Source organism: Vidua chalybeata, chromosome 3 (assembly GCF_026979565.1).
Source record: "Vidua chalybeata isolate OUT-0048 chromosome 3, bVidCha1 merged haplotype, whole genome shotgun sequence".
In the NCBI taxonomy this organism is placed as follows: Eukaryota; Metazoa; Chordata; class Aves; order Passeriformes; family Viduidae; genus Vidua; species Vidua chalybeata.
In genome coordinates, this window is record NC_071532.1 from 490484 (window position 1) to 508063 (window position 17580).

At 47.2% G+C, this 17580-nt stretch overlaps 2 protein-coding genes across 3 annotated transcripts; both read left to right on the plus strand.

The window, feature by feature from the left end:
* Positions 1-52: 52 nt before the first annotated feature.
* SMIM26 (small integral membrane protein 26) lies at positions 53-1449 on the plus strand. The gene is made up of 2 exons (XM_053937375.1): positions 53-223; positions 1066-1449. Exons 1-2 carry the CDS (start codon positions 100-102, stop codon positions 1248-1250), a joined length of 309 nt encoding a protein of 102 aa, XP_053793350.1. The 5' UTR covers positions 53-99; the 3' UTR covers positions 1251-1449.
* Positions 1450-2325: 876 nt separating this feature from the next.
* DTD1 (D-aminoacyl-tRNA deacylase 1) lies at positions 2326-14220 on the plus strand. 2 transcript variants are annotated; one of them, XM_053937374.1, is made up of 6 exons: positions 2326-2430; positions 3787-3877; positions 5817-6052; positions 9617-9714; positions 12140-12316; positions 13608-14220. In XM_053937374.1, exons 1-5 carry the CDS (start codon positions 2388-2390, stop codon positions 12293-12295), a joined length of 624 nt encoding a protein of 207 aa, XP_053793349.1. In that variant the 5' UTR covers positions 2326-2387; the 3' UTR covers positions 12296-12316; positions 13608-14220. The 2 variants fall into 2 exon arrangements, with proteins under 2 accessions (XP_053793349.1, XP_053793348.1); XM_053937373.1 differs by having other exon boundaries at positions 2334-2430; positions 12140-12305.
* The last annotated feature ends 3360 nt before the right edge of the window (positions 14221-17580 follow it).

Here is a 17580-nt window from a genome sequence, read left to right on the forward strand (position 1 = left end):
GGGCGGCTCTTGGCTCCTCTGGCCCCGCCCCCGCGCAGCCCCGCCCCCCGCGCGTGCCCCGTTGGGGGCGGGGCGTCCCACGCGTCCGCGCGGGCGGCCATGAAGCCGGCGCGCGCCGCCGTGTGGAACGCCAGGGCCGCGCTGCTCTACTCGCTGGGCGCCTGGACCACGCTGGGCGGCCTCATCTACTACGGCCGCCTGGAGAAAGCCGGCACCGGCACCGGTACCGGCAGCGCGGCCTGCGGCCCGCGCCGGGGGCCGGGGAGGTTTCGCTGAGGGAGAGCCCGGTCGGCGCGCGCCGTGCCCGGGGCGGGGCTTGCCGGGGGCGGGGCTTGCGTGAGGGAGAGCGCGGCCGCGGGCGGCTCCTGCGCTCTGCGGCTGCTGGCATCCTAATCCCGGTCCCGGTCCCGGTCCCGCTCCCACCGCTTCCCGGCCGGGGAACGTAACGCTGGGTGTTGCCCGCCCGCCCCTGGGGCACTTCGGGCTGTGCGGCTGCCGCAGCGCAGGCTCCGCTCGGGCCGGCGGAGTGACGGGTGTCCGCCCGGCCCGGCCCCGGCAGTCCGTCCTGAAGGGAGATAAATCCCGCGTTGATGGGAGAAACTCGTGCTTTATCTCAAGTCACAGGAACGGACGCTAGGCTCTTCCCAACCTGTAGCTTTTATTTACGCTGTGGGAATGGCTCAAAGCTGTGCTGCGAGAGGCTTAGGCTGGACATTAGGAAGCATTTCTTTACTGAGAGGGTGGTCAGACAGTGGAATTAATACGTGTTTGCACTGGGCTGCTTGGGCTAGCTTTAATGTGGAGAGCTTGGGAAACCTGTTGTTACTGCTACTGTAGTACTGATAAGTTTCCAGTACCAGTGCAGGTATCTGATCTACCCTAGTAAATCACTTTTTCTGGCTTCAGTTAACAGACCTTTGCTATCTGGTCCTCAGAATGGAAGAAAAAGCAAAAAGAATACTGAATGCCCATGTGGCTGCCATTGTAAAGGGATAAAACATTTTTATTGCTGTGCTCTTTTTTGTCTTCCCCTCTCCCCCCCTTACTATCCTTTCTGTTCCTTAGAGAATGAAAACGATCCCGACGCAAACCAAGGGGGCCGCAAGGAAGTACGCACTAAGGAATATCCTTTTGGATTGACAGTGACAACAGAAATAACCTACAGAGAGGTGCAGCCTCCTCTCACTCGGCTGTTCCGGCGTGTGGTGTCATTCTTTGTTCCTAACGATGACCCTCCTTCCGAAAAGTGAGCTGCTCAGAAGCTCGGGACGTGGTGCTGGAGCTCTGAGAACACCGTGCCGCTGCTGGAAGCGTGACCCGTGCATTGCTGGCACGGCAGCTCTGGAACGGGTACTTGGGGAGCCACGCGTAAATGGGAAGGGGTGTGGTTCAGTGTTTTGGTTACCGGAGTTCTTCATGGTCCTTCAAATAAAAACTCGTGAGAGATGAGTTACGAGTGTGGAAATGTTTCTGTAAGCTACAAATAATTACTAATGTTCTGCTCCTGGCTCTTTAGGGGTTTTCCTGATCCTGTGTCCCCTTGCAGGGTACCGTCCCTCAGCTCTGCGGCCACAACTGATGTTCATTCTGAGGGGTTTTCCCTCGTCCTCATGGACACCTTCCCCGTTTCTGCTGGGGCTCTCCGGCAGCCCCTTGACACATCTCGCCCTGCCCCACACGGCTCTCTAAGGTTTCCCACTTGCTGTATGGAAAGCTGTGTCCATCTCCTCTGCCCACACACCTCAGCTTCCAGACCCTTCCAATTTCTGAAGGGGGCCCTGCAGGGAGAGGGACTCTTCCTCAGGAGCTGTGGTGATACGACAAGGGGCCGTTGGTACCAATAAAAAGTGGAAATTTAGGTTAGATATTAGGAAGAAGCTCTTTGCTGTGAGAGTGGTGAGGCACTGGAACAGGCTGCCCGCGGAGGGTTTGGATGCCCCAGCATCCAAAGGAAGTGCTTAAGGCCAGATTTTGGATAAGACCTTGAGCAACCTGGCCTCGTGCAAAGTGTCCCCGCCCTTCCAGCGCACACCTTTGGTTCTGCGGGAGCTTTCACAGCCCCAGCCCCGCGCGGCCCGTGCACCTACAGACCCACCTTCCAACACGGCCTCCTCAGCTCCCCGCAGCCACCGCCTCCTTTTCCCGAGCGCTCACCCCGCCGCGCCGCCGCCGCTGTTCCTGCACGCTCTGCCTACGTGCCTATCGCCTCCTGGCAGCCCCTGCGGGCAGCCGGCGGAAGGCCGAGCGCCGGGGCGCTCCCGTCCCTGCCCGGGTCCGCGGGGCGGCGGGGCCGGCGGCACCTCCGGAGCGCGGGGGGGCGCTGCGCGCGGGAGCGGCCGCCGCTGTCGCCGCTGTCGCCGCTGTCGCCGCCCGGCGCCGGCCGCGCCATGAAGGCGATCGTGCAGCGGGTGGCCCAGGCCAGCGTCACAGGTCAGTGCGGCCCGGCCGCGGAGCCGCGGCGGCTCTCTGCGTGTCTGGGGACGCGCGCGGGTGCGGGTGCGTGCGGGCGCTGCCCTCGCCTTGCCCCCCGCTTGGGTTTGGCTTGCGGCTCGCCGGGTGCCCGGCCCCGCGGGTGCGAGCGCGGAGCTCCGTGTGCGGCCCTGCCTGGCGCGGCAGGCGCGCTGCCATCGCCTCCTCCGGCGCCCTTGCTGTTGCCGGCAGCACGGCAGCTGTCGTCTTGCCCCGGTTTGGACCTCCTGTGCTCGGGGTGCTCGAAAGCCCCCGGAGGTTCGGCCGCGAGGCAGTGGGTGCCCGCTGCCGCAGTCCCTGCTGTGCAGCAGCGCGGCCTTCCAGTGCCCAGCGCCTTCTGCCCGTGTGCCAGCGCGGGCACAGCTTCTGTGCACAGCCGGGGCCGTGGCCACAGCCCTCACACCCTGTCAGCACCCGGGCTGCCTTAGTGCCACTTCTCTGGGAGAATTCCGGCCCTTGTTCCTGCCTGGTGAGGAGTTCGGTGCACAGTGCTGCGCTTAGCAGCGCAGATCTCTGCAGGGAGGACTCATGCCCCGACCCACCGCTAGTGTACAGACACTCAGCTTTCACTGCAGGCCTCGTCTCCTTTCTTTTTGTGGGGTGTTTGGAGCTTTTTGGCCCAGTCATGAGTCTGGATGCAGTTTTAGCAGCTGGGTAACTGGTGCTTATCTCGGCACCTGGCATCTATTCTTACTGCAGTCATCTCAGGGTGAACCACGTTAAGATAATTTAATTAAATTAAGATAGTTTAAGACTTTTCTTATGAAAACACTGCAGATCTATGATAGTTTGCGTTTTATTGTAAATGTCATTAAAGGGGTTGTTTTCCCAATCAGGAGGGTCTCATTTGCAGGTTGTTGGAAATCATGTTTCAGAAATTCTGTGAGGACTCCTGTCAGGCAGAAATCACCTGTTCAAAAAAAAAAAAAAAAGGCAAAGTTGAAGGGAATGGTGGAGTAGAGAAATTGAGTGCACCTAGTGGCATCAACCAGGTGGATAATTTTTCAAGGATTGGGGAGAGTTTTACCACCTTTCTGTTTAGGACAGCTGATGCAATTGTAGTATGAAAATCTTCATACAGTGTTTTTAAATGCTGGAGTAAGTAACCCTGTCTGATAAAGAAGTGGTGGCATTGGAAAGCTTTTGAAAGAATGCTTCCATGTGATCTGTCAAATCTGCAAACTTAAGACAGAGGAAACAGGGTTTAGAATGCTGTTTTCTTTAGTGATTGGACTGCTGAAACCAGTCCTAACTTGTGCCATAAAACAAGACAGTGCATTTAGCCTTATTTTTCTTTTCCCTCTCTCCTTTCTCCAGTGGGTGGTGAACAAATCAGTTCAATAGGACGAGGCCTCTGTGTGCTGCTGGGCATTTCTTTGGAAGATACACAAAGAGAGCTGGAGCACATGTAAGTCACTCCCTTCCTTTTGCCTTGTACTCTTCCAGCTGTGCATTGCTGACACCTGTGCAGTAGCCAAACAAACCAGCTATTCCTATTGGGAAATTCAGATTTGCCTGTTAGTTCCTCTTCAGATTTTACCTTCAATACAGATTTCTTAGAGTTTTCTCTTCATGTTCCACTGAGAAAAATCTGTTCCCATTTTCTGCTGTGTGTTTTTTATCAAGAGTGGACTCTTCTAAATCCTTTTTCAGTCCAAAAGAAATCCATCCTTCAATGACAGGATTTATGGGCATCCTCAAACTCTCCTTTTAACTTGCACATGAGTTTTGTTCTTCCTAAAGGCGGGACAGTCTTGTCAGTTGCTTGTCTGCAAACAGGAATCAGCTTTGGCAGCCTGGAGCACTGGCTCTGGCCATCTGCTCCATGGCCCCAGAATAGTGGGATTCAGCCAGCAAACATATGCAAGAGAGAGCCCTGCAGGGGCTTCTTCTCTCTCCTTTGGACTGGTTGTTGCTCTAGGACTGACCGCAGTCCTTGCAAAGGCAGAAAAGAAACAGGTAACGGAGCTGACTGATGTTAAGAAGAGGGGTTTTTATTCTCACATGCTCATTGGTTTGCCTCCCTCAGTGTGAATCACCTGCTCTGCCATCGCTTCCCATCCCTGCCCCGGTGGATGTGGAAGCTGCTTCTGAATTGTGCAGGCAGGAGATCTGTAGCTACCGTGCTCTGAGCACCAGGTTGTTGGGATGGCTGACACAGGAGGGGCAGGAAGGAGTGAGAGAAAGCAGCTTAACCAGGCTTTTCAGGTCCTATTAAAGGAAACTCTGGTAATCCTGTAAATGAAACAACGAACATCTCTGTGAAGAAAACAGAGCAGTGATGATGATTTAAGCCTTCTGCTGGGGCCTTCCAGCGGATGCTTTCAACAATCCACTTCATTCAGGAGTGAATTCTCTTTGCTGTTGACACGCACAAATTGGCAAGGCTGTTCTTGTGACTGTGCCTTAGTGATGGCAAAACCCTGAAGCTAGACCATAACAAAGTCTCAGCTTTGTCTTGCACTGACTGCCTCACCTCTGGTGCCCTGCAAAATGCCTGGCTGATGACTGCAGCTGAGATCCTTTCTACTTGATAGGCTCCCTTGGTATGCTGCAGGTGTGGAGAAGCCACAGGAAGAAACCAAAGACAGGAGAGTGGCTTGAATGCAGTCCTGTTATCAGTGTCCTGACATGGACTGGGTTACAGCTGCCTGCTGCTTTTCAGGATCCACTCGTGAAAGTCCCCTTGTTGTGTTGAGCCAGTCAGTTCTGTCCCCTATCTCTAGAAAATGGTCCCGAAATTCAAACCACTTTGCTGCCAGCTGCAGTTCTGCCCTGTTCCTTGGATTCCTCCTCTCATCCTGATGAAACAGCGTTGTCATCATCTGGCTTATGGGGCCTGGTCTGGAAATAGTGCTAGGAAGTGACAAAGCAGGAGGAGTATATGTGAATCATGACTGGAAACAAAAACCCACAGTTTTGAACACAGTTTAGCATGATCTCATTTCCTACTGAGTGTGATTTCCTGGTGTGGTGGGAGGATTAAAATTCCCAAAGCTGTTCACACGTTAAATAATGTTGTGACACATAAAAGCAGATAGTAAAGAGTGACCTTTCTTACTTCCTGTGCCATCTTTATGTCACTGTGTAACATGCAGTTACTCTGTCCTGGTGCCACACTGTAAAATGATGGTGTGGATTAATGGGCTGACGTTGTGGAGCTGTGTAAGGGCTCTCTTGTTTAAGGCTCTGCCTACTGTGATGAGATTCCCATGGCTGGGAGTGGAGGTGCAGAGGGATGTCTTGTTGTGTGGAGGCAGGCTGAATATGCATCTGTTACCTCCTTCTGTATGGTACCTGTTGATCCTCCAGGGGACAATTTAGGAATTATCTTCTCCTCCTCCCAGGGTGCGAAAGATCTTGAACTTGAGAGTCTTCGAGGATGAAAGTGGGAAGCACTGGTCCAAAAGTGTGATGGATAAACAGTATGAAGTGTTGTGTGTGAGCCAGTTTACTCTCCAGTGCATCCTGAAGGGAAACAAGCCTGACTATCACATGGCAATGCCCACGGAGCAGGCGGAGTCTTTTTATAACAACTTCCTAGAGCAGCTAAGAAAAGCCTACAAACCAGAGCTTATTAAAGGTAAGGACAGAAGGTTGGTGAGGCCCTTGCTGTGACCAGTGGGCACTCCTTGTGTGTGTCCTTTCCTGACTGTTGCTTTCTTTATTCTGTGATTTTCTGTACTGAAGGGATGTTAACAGTATTTTCACCAGAGTCTCTCAGGGTGATGGCTGCAGTCTGCCTCTAGCCAAGCCATTTCCTGGCCTTCCCCTGGATGACATGTAGATGTTCTTGTATTCCTTTTGGCTGCACAATATGAGCAGCCCAGAGAGGCTGCAGCCATGAGAACAGGCTCTGAGGTCAGGCTCCCTCAAAGGCTGAATGTTTTGTGCTGTGTGGATAGATTAACCCAAGAGAAGCATTTTTTCTGAGAATTGTATTTAGTGAGGCTCTAAGGTGCCACCAAGTGTGTGACGGACAGCACAGTTCCATCTGTCACTTCCACATCCTCTTAAATGGATGGAATTGTGACAGTGGGAGGTGTAATGTGCTACTTGAGAACAGCTTTTGATTTAGACTCTGTTTCCTCAACTCTGTGTCATGTGTGGAGAAGTTTTCTCTTTATCAGAAAATACCTGGCTTCCCTGTTCATTTGTGCTCTGTCCACACTCAATCTTTTCTGTTTGGTTTTCTGACTACTTTCTTTCCATTTTCATATTCAGATTTGACTTTTTGCTACACTTGACAGAAGACAAGTTTCAGGAAAAGAACATTTTTAAAATGGTGCCTATAATAGATAATGGTTGGCTTTACTTTCCTTATGAGGAAAAAAGAGAAAAACAGAGAACTGATAGCTGAGGAAAGATTTAGAAGCTAATTTTCATATTGACTCTAGGTTAGGATCATTATTCTAGTGCTTTCCAAGGAGGCACAGTGAAATGCACACATGTCCACATGTGCAAAAATGTTAATTTTTCAACCTTTTCTAACTTGATATGTTCTTCCAATGTTTGTTCCTGATAAGGAATGCATTTCTGATACCCCTTCAATTACTTTATATTTTGACAGCAGCTTTTTGAATTCATTCTCTCAGTGAATAGCAGTTGTGTATCTGAAATGAATATTAAGTGCCCTTATTTTGGCACTTTTTTTCCCAGTGCTTTCTGCAAAATGAGTTTTCACTTCTGCATTTTTCTTTCCATGTTAAAAGCACAGGTTTGGAAACCCAGGAGTCCTATTGTGTCAGATAACACAGGAATTTAAATATGCTGGCAGCACTGGAACTACCTGTCAGTTTATGTTTTTGCTTTCTTATTAAGCTGTGCTAGTTATGGTGTGTTGCACCCAAGTCTGTTAAGTTTCTCTCAGGTTGAAGTTTCTGCTGTGCCAATTGCTTTGCCAGTGTTTTTTTTTACTTCTTTGCTGTCTGGAAAATCTGTACTCACATTGCCCCTTCATACACACAGGCACACACACAACAGTTGCAGTTATTGGGAGATTAGAGTTTGATTCTCTGGATTGCTGTAGGTGCCCTTCCCTTTTGATCCTACAAATTGCTTAATGCATTTTAGAGGAATAATTTAATCACTGAAAGTGCAATTTGTGTAGTTGAGGCAAAGACAGATCAATAAAAGTTTTGTCCTGTCTCCTAAGAGCCTTGTGTTCTCTGGTTCCTGGTTCCAGTAGAGAATCTGGCTGTTGGAAGTTGTAGGTGCTGGGCAGGCTGCTCCTCCCTGCTCTCTGGTCTGCCTGGAGCTTGCCAGCCAGGAGCTCAGAGTGGGAAGTGTTCCCCAAGCAGAGGCACAAACCATTCTTTCACACCAAGAGCTGTGGGACACTTGACAAATGAAACCCTGGAGAGGGTTCAGAGCCGTGGTTCCTAGGTCAGCACAGTTTCACACATGGGCACCCACGTGTAGGAAGGGAAAGGCTGCAGCAGAAGTCCTTGCCTGCTGTGCTTCAGTTGCTTTCTTGTGCTCTGAAACACCCCACTCCCCTCTGGGGAGCAGAGCTGGTGTCTGCAGGCCTGAGCACTCTGGCTGTGCAAGCTGATATCCAAATGTCAAGGCTCCTCCTTACGTTTCAGGGCCTTTGCTGTCTGTCTTGGATGTGGATTTATTCTTCTGAGGTAGTAAAGATTAACATGGCAAGGAGTGTGAAATGTCCTACTCTCTTAGTAGTAATATCTAAGTAAATATGAGAGGTTTGTTCCACAAGGAACAGTTTAACTCAGATTAAGGTTTGGTACAAGTAGAAAGCACAATTATTCTCCCTGATTAATTCCCTTTGTGAGTGTTGTCACTTCAGAATAAGTGCTCTTATCTGGAGCAACAGTATTCACATGAGGTTAATTAAGAATAACTTTCCAAGTAGACAAGCTTAGAAGTATAAAACCAGTGTGAAATTTCTAGGTCATAAGGCTTGAAATATGTACAAAAATATTCTGGAAGTAAATTATGCCTCTTTTCCAAGTCTTAATGGCTCAGATGTGGCTTCTCTGACTCATGTCAGGTGCAGATATTCCATCTGAGGAAGGCATGTGTGCTGGGCTTTTAGAGACAAGGAATTTGGAGAGATGGGTGTCCAGCAGAATGAACTTGTCACTTCAATAATACTTCTAGGATCCTATTTTATTGCAGAAGATGTTGCAGAAGATGAATTGATCAGTCCAGAAGTCTTAAAGTGGGGAAAGATGAAAAGCAGTAACTAGAAATATAAATGTGTGAGGAGAACAGGAGGGAGCTGTTACAGAAGGATGTTCCTTGGCAGTAGTTCTGGTGCCAAAACAAGATAGAAAGTACTTGTGACATGGGAGTACTTGGAGTGTTCTGGTAAAGGTGGGGGTGTTTGACCACTTTATCAGCCTCTGGAAAGAAAGGGCTTGTGGAGTTTACTTTTTCTTGGGTCCATACACATGAATGGGAAATGGAAAAGACCAACCCTTTTTGTAAGTGAAGTACAGCAGAGGGATGGGACGATGGGAGAGCAGAGTAGAGTAGAGAGCAATTTGAAAAGTTGTGCTCTCACTAATAAAGTTTAAGATACTATTCTTTGTTTATTGTTTTGTTAAAGGAAGGTGCCTTAGTCTTGGCTGGGTTTTGTGGTCACAGGGTGTAGGTTACATCTGTGTAACTCTCAAAGACCAGCCTAGGTTACAAGCAGGAATGTAGAAATGGCTGCAGCAGATTGGGACTGAGTTGCACCCCAGTGTCCCCTGCTCTACAGGGTTCAATTGTCAAATGCTTCAGAGTAGGCTCCAGGTCTTCCTGCCTTTTGCCTAAATATAAAGTTTCTTCAAAGCATCAAGTGGTCAGCTGGCCTGGATCCCTAGGCTGAGCTGTTACAGCTTTTAAAGTGTCATCTCCTGCAGTGAGAGCCATCCTGCCTATCCTGAACTGTGGGCAAACCTGTAGACTTGGTTTGTTTTGTGCATGTTTCTCTACTTAGCTGTGTATTTATCCTCTCTGAATGTCAAGCTACATACCTGGGTGCACATACACTGTTTTTTTCTTAGTAGCTTTCTGCAGTTCAATAGTCTGCCCTTTTATGTATTTTTATTTCTTTTTGGTACCACAGTTGGTAAGAACTTCAATGTGTGTTATCCTCCCAAGGGCTCTGAGCACTTGTTGTCTCTTCCCTTTTCAGATGGCAAGTTTGGTGCCTACATGCAGGTCCACATCCAGAATGATGGTCCTGTAACAATAGAACTGGAGTCCCCAGCAGCCACTGTGGATCCTAAACAAGTAAGTGACTCCTAAGGTCTGTCTGGAGAGGATGATGTGTATCCTCTGCAAATTTGTAGCATTCCTGTTGTGAAGCAGTACAGCTTCCTTTAGGTGCAAGGACCTTGTCCTTGCTGTGCAGGCTCTGAGCAGTCAAATAATTGCATTGTTTTCTTCAGTTCCCTGGCCTGTGGATGGCTGCCTGCTGTCCTGGGAAAGGCTGCGTGTGTGTAATGCAGAACAGCTTTTCACAGTTGATTCCTCCTCCTCATTAAAGCTGTTGTTTAATCATGACTCATTAGCCATGTTTTTAATAAGTCTGGACCACCCCCCCTGCCTTTAGTGAAGTTTCTTGGCCTGTGGCTGACTGGGTGGAAGTGAAGAGGTGCCTCTGTCAGAAACAAGGGAACAGTGAATTTCAATCCTGAATTTAAGTCTGGAGTGGACAGGAGAGTGAGCTAGCTCTGCTGAGGAACAGCACAAGTGTGCTGAAAACCAAACACAGTGCTGAGGCTTCCTCATCCTCTAAACACAACAGTGGCCAGCTTTTCCAGGCTGAGAGAAAAGGGGGAAGGATTGTTGGGCTTCAGCAAGGCCACCCCAACCTCATTTGTATAATGCTTCACTTAACCTTGGTGAAATTGTTACTGCAGTTTATAAAAAGGGCGTGAGGGAAGAAGCAGGAAACTACAAGCCTGTTAATCTCACCTCAGTGCCTGGAAAAACTGTGGAGAATCATGCTGGGTGCTACTGACAGGCATTTAAAGGTGGGGTTAAAGTCAATGTGGATTCAAAAGGGAAAGTCCTGTCTAACTGATTTAATGCTGTTCTACTGTAAGGTCACCTGCCCAGTGAAGGAAGGGAAGGTGGTGGATTTCGTTTTTCTAGATTTTAGTAAAGCTTTTAATACATCATCCTTCTCAACAAGTCCTCCAGAAATGGGCAGATACAAGTGCCCTGTCTTGCCTTAAATAGCTTGGTTTGAAGTCGGTTTCATTTTCACCTTCAAATGGTGTTCTGGATTCTTGTGTCATGTTTTAGCCTCTGAAAAATATACTTCTGTTTCTAGTCTTTTTTTCTGTACCCTCACAGTTTTAGCCCAAAGAATTCTCAGACCAAACCATGCATACTTAGCAGCAGCAGCAGCTCTGCTTTTGGAGTGAGAACTGCTGCCCAGTGTGGAGCTGTAAAATAACCAAGGTGTGCAGGATTCTGCAAGGTTTCATTTCTTTCTTGGGGAATATTGCCCTCTTTTAGGGTTTTGCCTTCCCAGTTCAAGGCTGCCTGCTTTGAACTACCCATCTGACAGCAGCTTCCTGGTGGCCACAACTTGGGCTGAAGACAGGGAAGGATGCTGGTTTTTAAACTCTCTCTGGCAGTATAAGGCCCAAAATTCCTTTGACAAGCCTCTTAAAAGGGCTTAGGGTTTTTTAATGTTCCCTGAGTTAGACACAAGGGAGAAATTCCAACAGGGTATTATCAAGAGGTCAAAACAACAAAAACTTCATTGGCAACCTTCAGAAAATCAGACAGCTTTGGCAAAAATTCAGAGCAGCATCCAGTTACCATAAAACATTTCACAAAGCATTGGCTTAACCCCAAACCTGTCCAGTTTTAAGTTGCTCAAAACTTGGAGGAGAGGGAATTAGAAGAAGAAAGAGACAGAAAAGATACAGCAAAGAATGAATATAGCTCCCACTCCTGGGCCCAGCAATGTTCAGCTGATAGAAATTCCAAGAGGAGGTGGGGTCAAGACATCCATCATGCAGAGTGTGATGAGGGAGAGGCAATTTAAATTGTTGTTCTCTTTTCTCTTCCCTTCTCCTTGTGGTTTTTTTTTTTTTTTTTTTTCTGTCAAAAATCTGTGGATTTGTTTGTAGCATGGGAACTAAGGCTTAGGGATGGTGTGGTTTTTGTATTTGAGATTTCAGCTTTAGCAAGAAGAGATAACTGAACCATCCTGCAGTGTTCAGTGTGATGTTAGCAGGAAGAGATTAGACAAATAATTGCTGATGAATAGCTCTTTTATGTCATTGGATGTGACAGTGAAATACCTCATTTTGTCTGAGCAATTGTCTGTGTTTGTAATTGGTGATCAGAACTTTGTAAGTCATTTGCAATGTAATTAGTAAAAATACATTTAGATTAGTCAACCTAAATGTATTTTTTGTATTACTTGTGCTGAGGGATATAAATAAATCACTTCTCTTTTATACTTGGGGTGATCATGTTATCTTATGGTGACAATTCACTGCCTTTTCTAAATTTTTTAAAATCTCAGCCTTTAGCTCTTTTTTTCTTTCTTTTTTGTTTTGTTGATGCATGTATTGGTGTTATGAATCTAAGTTGTAAGTTTTATACAAATGCTCACATTTACAATTTTTTAGAAATAGACTTCTGAAATTGCTTTATTACATGGTGTATTTTTTCCTTACTTTGTGAATAGCTGACAAAACTTGAAAAACAGCAACAAAGAAAGGAGAAGACCAGAACCAAGGTGCCCTCTGAGTCAAGCAGAGAAAGAAATGCCCCCCGAAACAAGGATGACCCCAGTGCCAGCAGCGGAGCAGAAGGAGACGTGTCCTCGGAGAGAGAGCCTTAGCTCATCCAAGGCAGGCCTCAGGTTTGGCTTCTGCTCTCCTCTGCACTGCTTGGCCCTGCCTGTTTTGCAGAGAGTGGCAATAGAAGTGCTGGAAGGTGAAATTTTACAATCTTGCTGGTTTTATAAATTTTACAGCCTCTGCTCCCATCTGCAGTTGCACACCAGTTGGGGTGGGTGAAAACCTCTTCCCAGCTGCGTGCTTGGCTGGAGTTGTGGGTCTGGCCCAGTGGTGATTGTTTCCATGTTGGCTCAGGAAATCTGGAAGTTTGATCTGATAATACAGCAGTGACTTAACTCAGAATCCTGCCTTGTGTTCTTCAGGTAGACAGAGACACAGGGTTGTGTCTGTCCTCACCTGGCAGGGAGCTGGCTCTGGAGCAAATACAGCAATGGAGGTGCAAAACAGCTCAGAAGCTGGAGGCAGGGCAGACTGCAGCTTCCTTTCATGGTTCTCCTCATGTCCTTTCCCAGGATGAATTAGTAACAGGCTGTTTCATAGCCCTCCACCATCCAATAAGGACATTAGGGCAGGCACTGAGAGCCAAACATGCCTCAGTAGCAGGAGATCTCTCCCTTCAGGCACTTGACCTGCAGGACATGCCTGGACATCAGTGAATGGAGCTGGGCTGAATGCAGACCTGAATCCTGTGTCATGGATTATCTGCCTGTGTAGATCTGTGTTTATCATACTCTTGCAGTCAGTGTTAAGCCTTCAGGACACAGCTTTCATTACCTTCCCTCCCCCTTCCTGCTCCCAAAAAGCTACATTGCTGATTTTTGACTTTTCAAACGTGTCCAAGCTCTCAAGAAAGTGTTATTATCCTCATCTGCACACTGAAGCCCTGAGCTGGCTGTGCAGTTTAATTATTAACAGCTTTGCAAAGTTAAGGTTTAACCTTTCTCTCATTTTCCTGTCCCCAGAGTTTAGTCTGGCTGTGATTTATACAGCTCACAAAGTTTCTTACTTGTTTTTTCTTTTTTAAATCCATGAATTTCCCCGGTGGTCAGACATTGGGTGATGATTTCTGTTCTATACAAGGTTCCCCCCCCGCTGTTTCTGGGTCGTGTGTTGAAATAAGAACATTTTAGAGGGTTTTCAGGCCTTCTGGTGTGCTTTGGTCAGTCCAATCTTTCCAATAACAGTTGGATTTCTAAGGAGCTGAAGGTCTCTAAAATGTGGTATACAGATAACCTGGCATTAGTTTCCATGCTGTGACAATAAGTAAAGATTCTTTGCTCTGTGGGATTTGAAGGAATCCTGCTGTATTTCTGCTCTACCCACAGTAATGTTCCTGTTTGTTTGCCTCCACAGTTTCTTACACAAAAGCTACACTGAATTCTTGAAGAAAGACCCAACATTCGCCTCAGCAGCACTCTCCAGCGACTTTGGAAAAGGATGGAAAGTGGGCAAGCAGAGCTGAGACATTAGAAACCTGTCATTCTGTATTGAACCAGCCAAAGCAGTGCTGTCAGATGCAGTTGTTAATGTGTAGTGTCAGTAGTGAAAAGGACCCGTGACATTTCTGTGTATGCCTTCTCACACGACTGCTGAGTGAAGGGTGACTGTAGGCAGATTGTAGCAGAACATTTCACTCTCAGTACATAAGCTCCATTTAAAGAACAAATCAGGGTTTTTCCTTAAACTTACACTTGAATTCTGAAAATTCTCTGAGCAGGCTTGTGTATTGATTCTCACTCCGTGGTGTCATGTGCTACCTGTTTCCATTGCAGTGTGCAGAGCTGTGCATATTTTGGTAAATTGTTAGCTGCTGCCTAGCATCAGGTTAGGCAGTCCAGTCTTTCTGCATGGGTTAAGTTATTACAAGAGAAGATCAGCCTCTAGTTGTTTATCATGTGGAACACATCTGTCTTGTAAACTTTTTTAAAACCAGAAAAAACTTTATTAAACAAATGATGCCAGCTGAGTGCCTGTTGGTGTTTGTGTATTGCAGCCCCCGAGTCGCTCCTGGGTGTAACAAGGTGGGGGACACAGAGCTAAGGTTGTAGGCCAAGAAACACCTATTGCTTCAACTCACCCACCTTTCCCGTGGAAGGCTGGAAATCAGGCTGCTGACCTGAAATCTTTGCTGTTTCTAGCACATCTAAGTCATTTATTTTGTGCTGGCTATCAAAATGCCACACAGCTGCTCCACCTACTGCCTCCAGGGCTGCTGACAGTTCTGTCACATCCAGGGGAGGCAGATGAGCATTTGGAAACTGCCAGCAAACAACAAGAGCTGAGAAGAAGCTGCAAAACTGCCAAGGAAGCTGCGGGGGAAATGGAAGAGTGCAGTTTGTTACACTTTGACTTCTTTCAGAGATGATGGCAGCTGTTATATTTGCTGTTCCCCAGGTCTGCCTTGCCCTTCAGTGTGCCCTGGGCACCTGCTGTGACTGCCATCAGAGCCAGGATGCAGAGCTCTCCCCTGACTGTAGGGATAACTCCCTGGTGAGAGTTTTTAATCCAAGTGCACGTCACAGTTACAGTGCTGCACGTCGTGTAACCGCTGTGCTTTTTATTATTTAACTTGTGGGCTGCTTGTATTGTAAAATCAGTCAAACCAAGACAGGAGATTTAGAGCTGCACCCTGACATGGTTTTTTAAAAACCATGAAGCTTTAGCAAAAGATTTGGCAAGCTGCACAGCTGGCATTGGAACAGGAATGGTGGGTGGGCAGGACAAGTGTTAGACTTAGTCTTGCCTTTAAGAATGACCTAATTTCCCATCTGACCATTACATGCAGTGTAAGGAAAAGCTTTATGTTTGGGATAGAAGCTTCCTGTTGTCCTGTGCCCAGAGTATTTTTAAGCATCACAATTTGTTTCAGAAAAAACCACCAACCAGCCAAGCCCACTTCATTTAAAAGTACTGTTTACTTTAAAAAAAGCTATTGCCTTACTCCACTGGCAGCCAAACTTGGGCAAGGCCACTTTTGCAAGTGCAGTCACATGGCTTTGAAATGGGCTATTTATCCTATGGAATTTTCTGCTTGCAGGGAGCTGCAAGCAACAACCAGGATACATGAACTCCTGTCTCTTGTTCCTCTGCTTGGTATTTCTTAGGAAAAAATGTTTTCTCAACAGAACACACTTCCAATGCAACTGTGCTGCTAACTGTTGTGGACTGCTAAACACCAGAAAATACAATTATTATAACACTCAGAAAGTTTGCAGGTGTTTGTCCAAGATTCCCATTCAGATGCTGGCTCTAGGGGCTATGATAGTTTAAAAAATAGAATTTTAAGAATGGAACAATCAGGATAAGTGATGTTTCTACAAAGCTGTTTGGAAAAATGATCAGAGTATTTGGTTTTGGGATATAAATACAGTAATCAAAGTCAAAAGAACATTACTGCTGATGTAAGTACCCAGTGGCTAAGCTCATAGTTGAGAAGCTAGTGTGGACAATTAATTAAAAATGTTCTCATTTACAGAGATACTCATTCATGGAGCACCCCCACTCTGACTGGTGGAGTTTCTTCTTTCAGTACCTGCCCAGCAAAGGGCAGACACCTCCCCAGGCAGGTTTCCAGCTGGTGTGAAGTCTGCTCTTCTCTGGCTGCCAGTCCCTCCTGAGCAGTCCCACAGTGCTCTCAGAAATGCCCAGTTTTGGTCCATTTTTCGTTTGGGTGTTTAGAAATGGTTCTCTGTCAGCTCAACTGCAGGTAACTATGGATTATGCAGACAGCAAAGGTTGGTGACAATTTAAAAAGAGATTCCTAAACTCTTTGCATGTGTTTGACTCTCAGTGGAAGTGACTTGGCAGGGCCTGGCAGGAATCAGGGCAGATGCTGTGAGAACACAGTGGAGCCTGGTCAGCTTTCTGTGTTCTGCAATACACACTCATTCTCATACCAACCTCAATTTTATTGTAAGTCTTTCTATTCCCAGTGCCTAGGAAGAGAGCACTCTGTCTTCTCCCCAGTCCATGGTTTGCCAGGCCAAATCCCAGTCCTTCCTACGAAACGTGGCCTCCTGTTCACCCTGGCAGAAATGCTCAAAGCTGAGCTCTTTCAAAGGGATGGGGAGCCAGGTTGAAGCCTGAGGGTTTTTGGACAATGGTCTTTGAAAACAAACCATGGAAATCTGAGCTGTGGCTGATCTTGGACTTTCTCCTCTCCTTTTTGAGAGCTCCTCTGGTTTAATAAACAGTTTAGTATTTGCAGCCAGCAGTATCTGAATATGTTTTTGTTCTTTGTGAGTTTAACCTAATACCCACAATATTTTAGAGCTGCTCCTTGTATTTCCAGGCCCAAAGATTATTATTGCTTTAATAAATAGATTGTCAGCATATAGGAGTGTGGGGAATGTGCCTCAGTCGTGACTTAAGGAGATTTACACTTTGTGCAAGACAGTACTTTGCTATTCATGCAGAAGTGTTTTTTCCTCCTGTGTTTAGCTTATCTGGGGGATGTTGACCAGTGGCAGATGAGGTATGATGGTGAATTTTTTATCTATTAAGAACTGGGACTCATTTTATAAGGGAAAAAGCCTCTGGCTGTACAGAACGTATATATGTCTTTTCACTAATCCTTCTGCACTAACACAATTGTGTGCAAAAGGTTGGGGTACTTGGGGGTGAACAGCTCATTTAGCAGATAGTATTAACCTGTAAAAGCCTTCCAAGGCACCTCTTACAAAACTTTGAGTGCATTGGTTTTGCGGTAATAGAAATGGCAAATCTTGACTCAGAGAGGATGAGGTGTGATTGGCTGCTGGAGCAGGACCAGAGATGTTTATTGCTTTGAGACTATTTCCCTGTGTGCCACCTGGTGTCAGCAGAACCTAAGAAACTGAAAACCATTACAGTGGATTAAGGTGGTGTTCATGAAAGTCTCCTTCCCTAAAGAAAAATTACCATTCCAGTGCTAACTGACACCGCTTTTTCTTCGGAGTGTATTTGCTCTAAGTATCTGCACTCTCCAGAGTTCAAAAACTCTGCCGTACATTGCTTTTTCCTGCATATTAACGCAGCGTTTGCGTTGCATGTGTGCAAAGCCCTCAGCCCTGCAGAGAAGCTGCCGGAGGAGCAGCAGCAGCAGCCCTGTGTCACCACGGCCTGCGGGGCACCAGCAGCGTCCGTGCTGCCTTCTGGAAGCTCTGAGCTCCGTGCTTCAGAGCATTTCTGTCGGGTTACAGGACTGCAATTCTGGCAGCCCCAATAGATGTGTGTGTCAAGGCAGGAGGTGGATTTCCTGAGAGCAGGTCAATGCTTACAGTCTTAGCACTGACAAATACCTGCCTGTGGAAACAGGTGGGAGCCTTTTGAATGAAACTAGGCTATG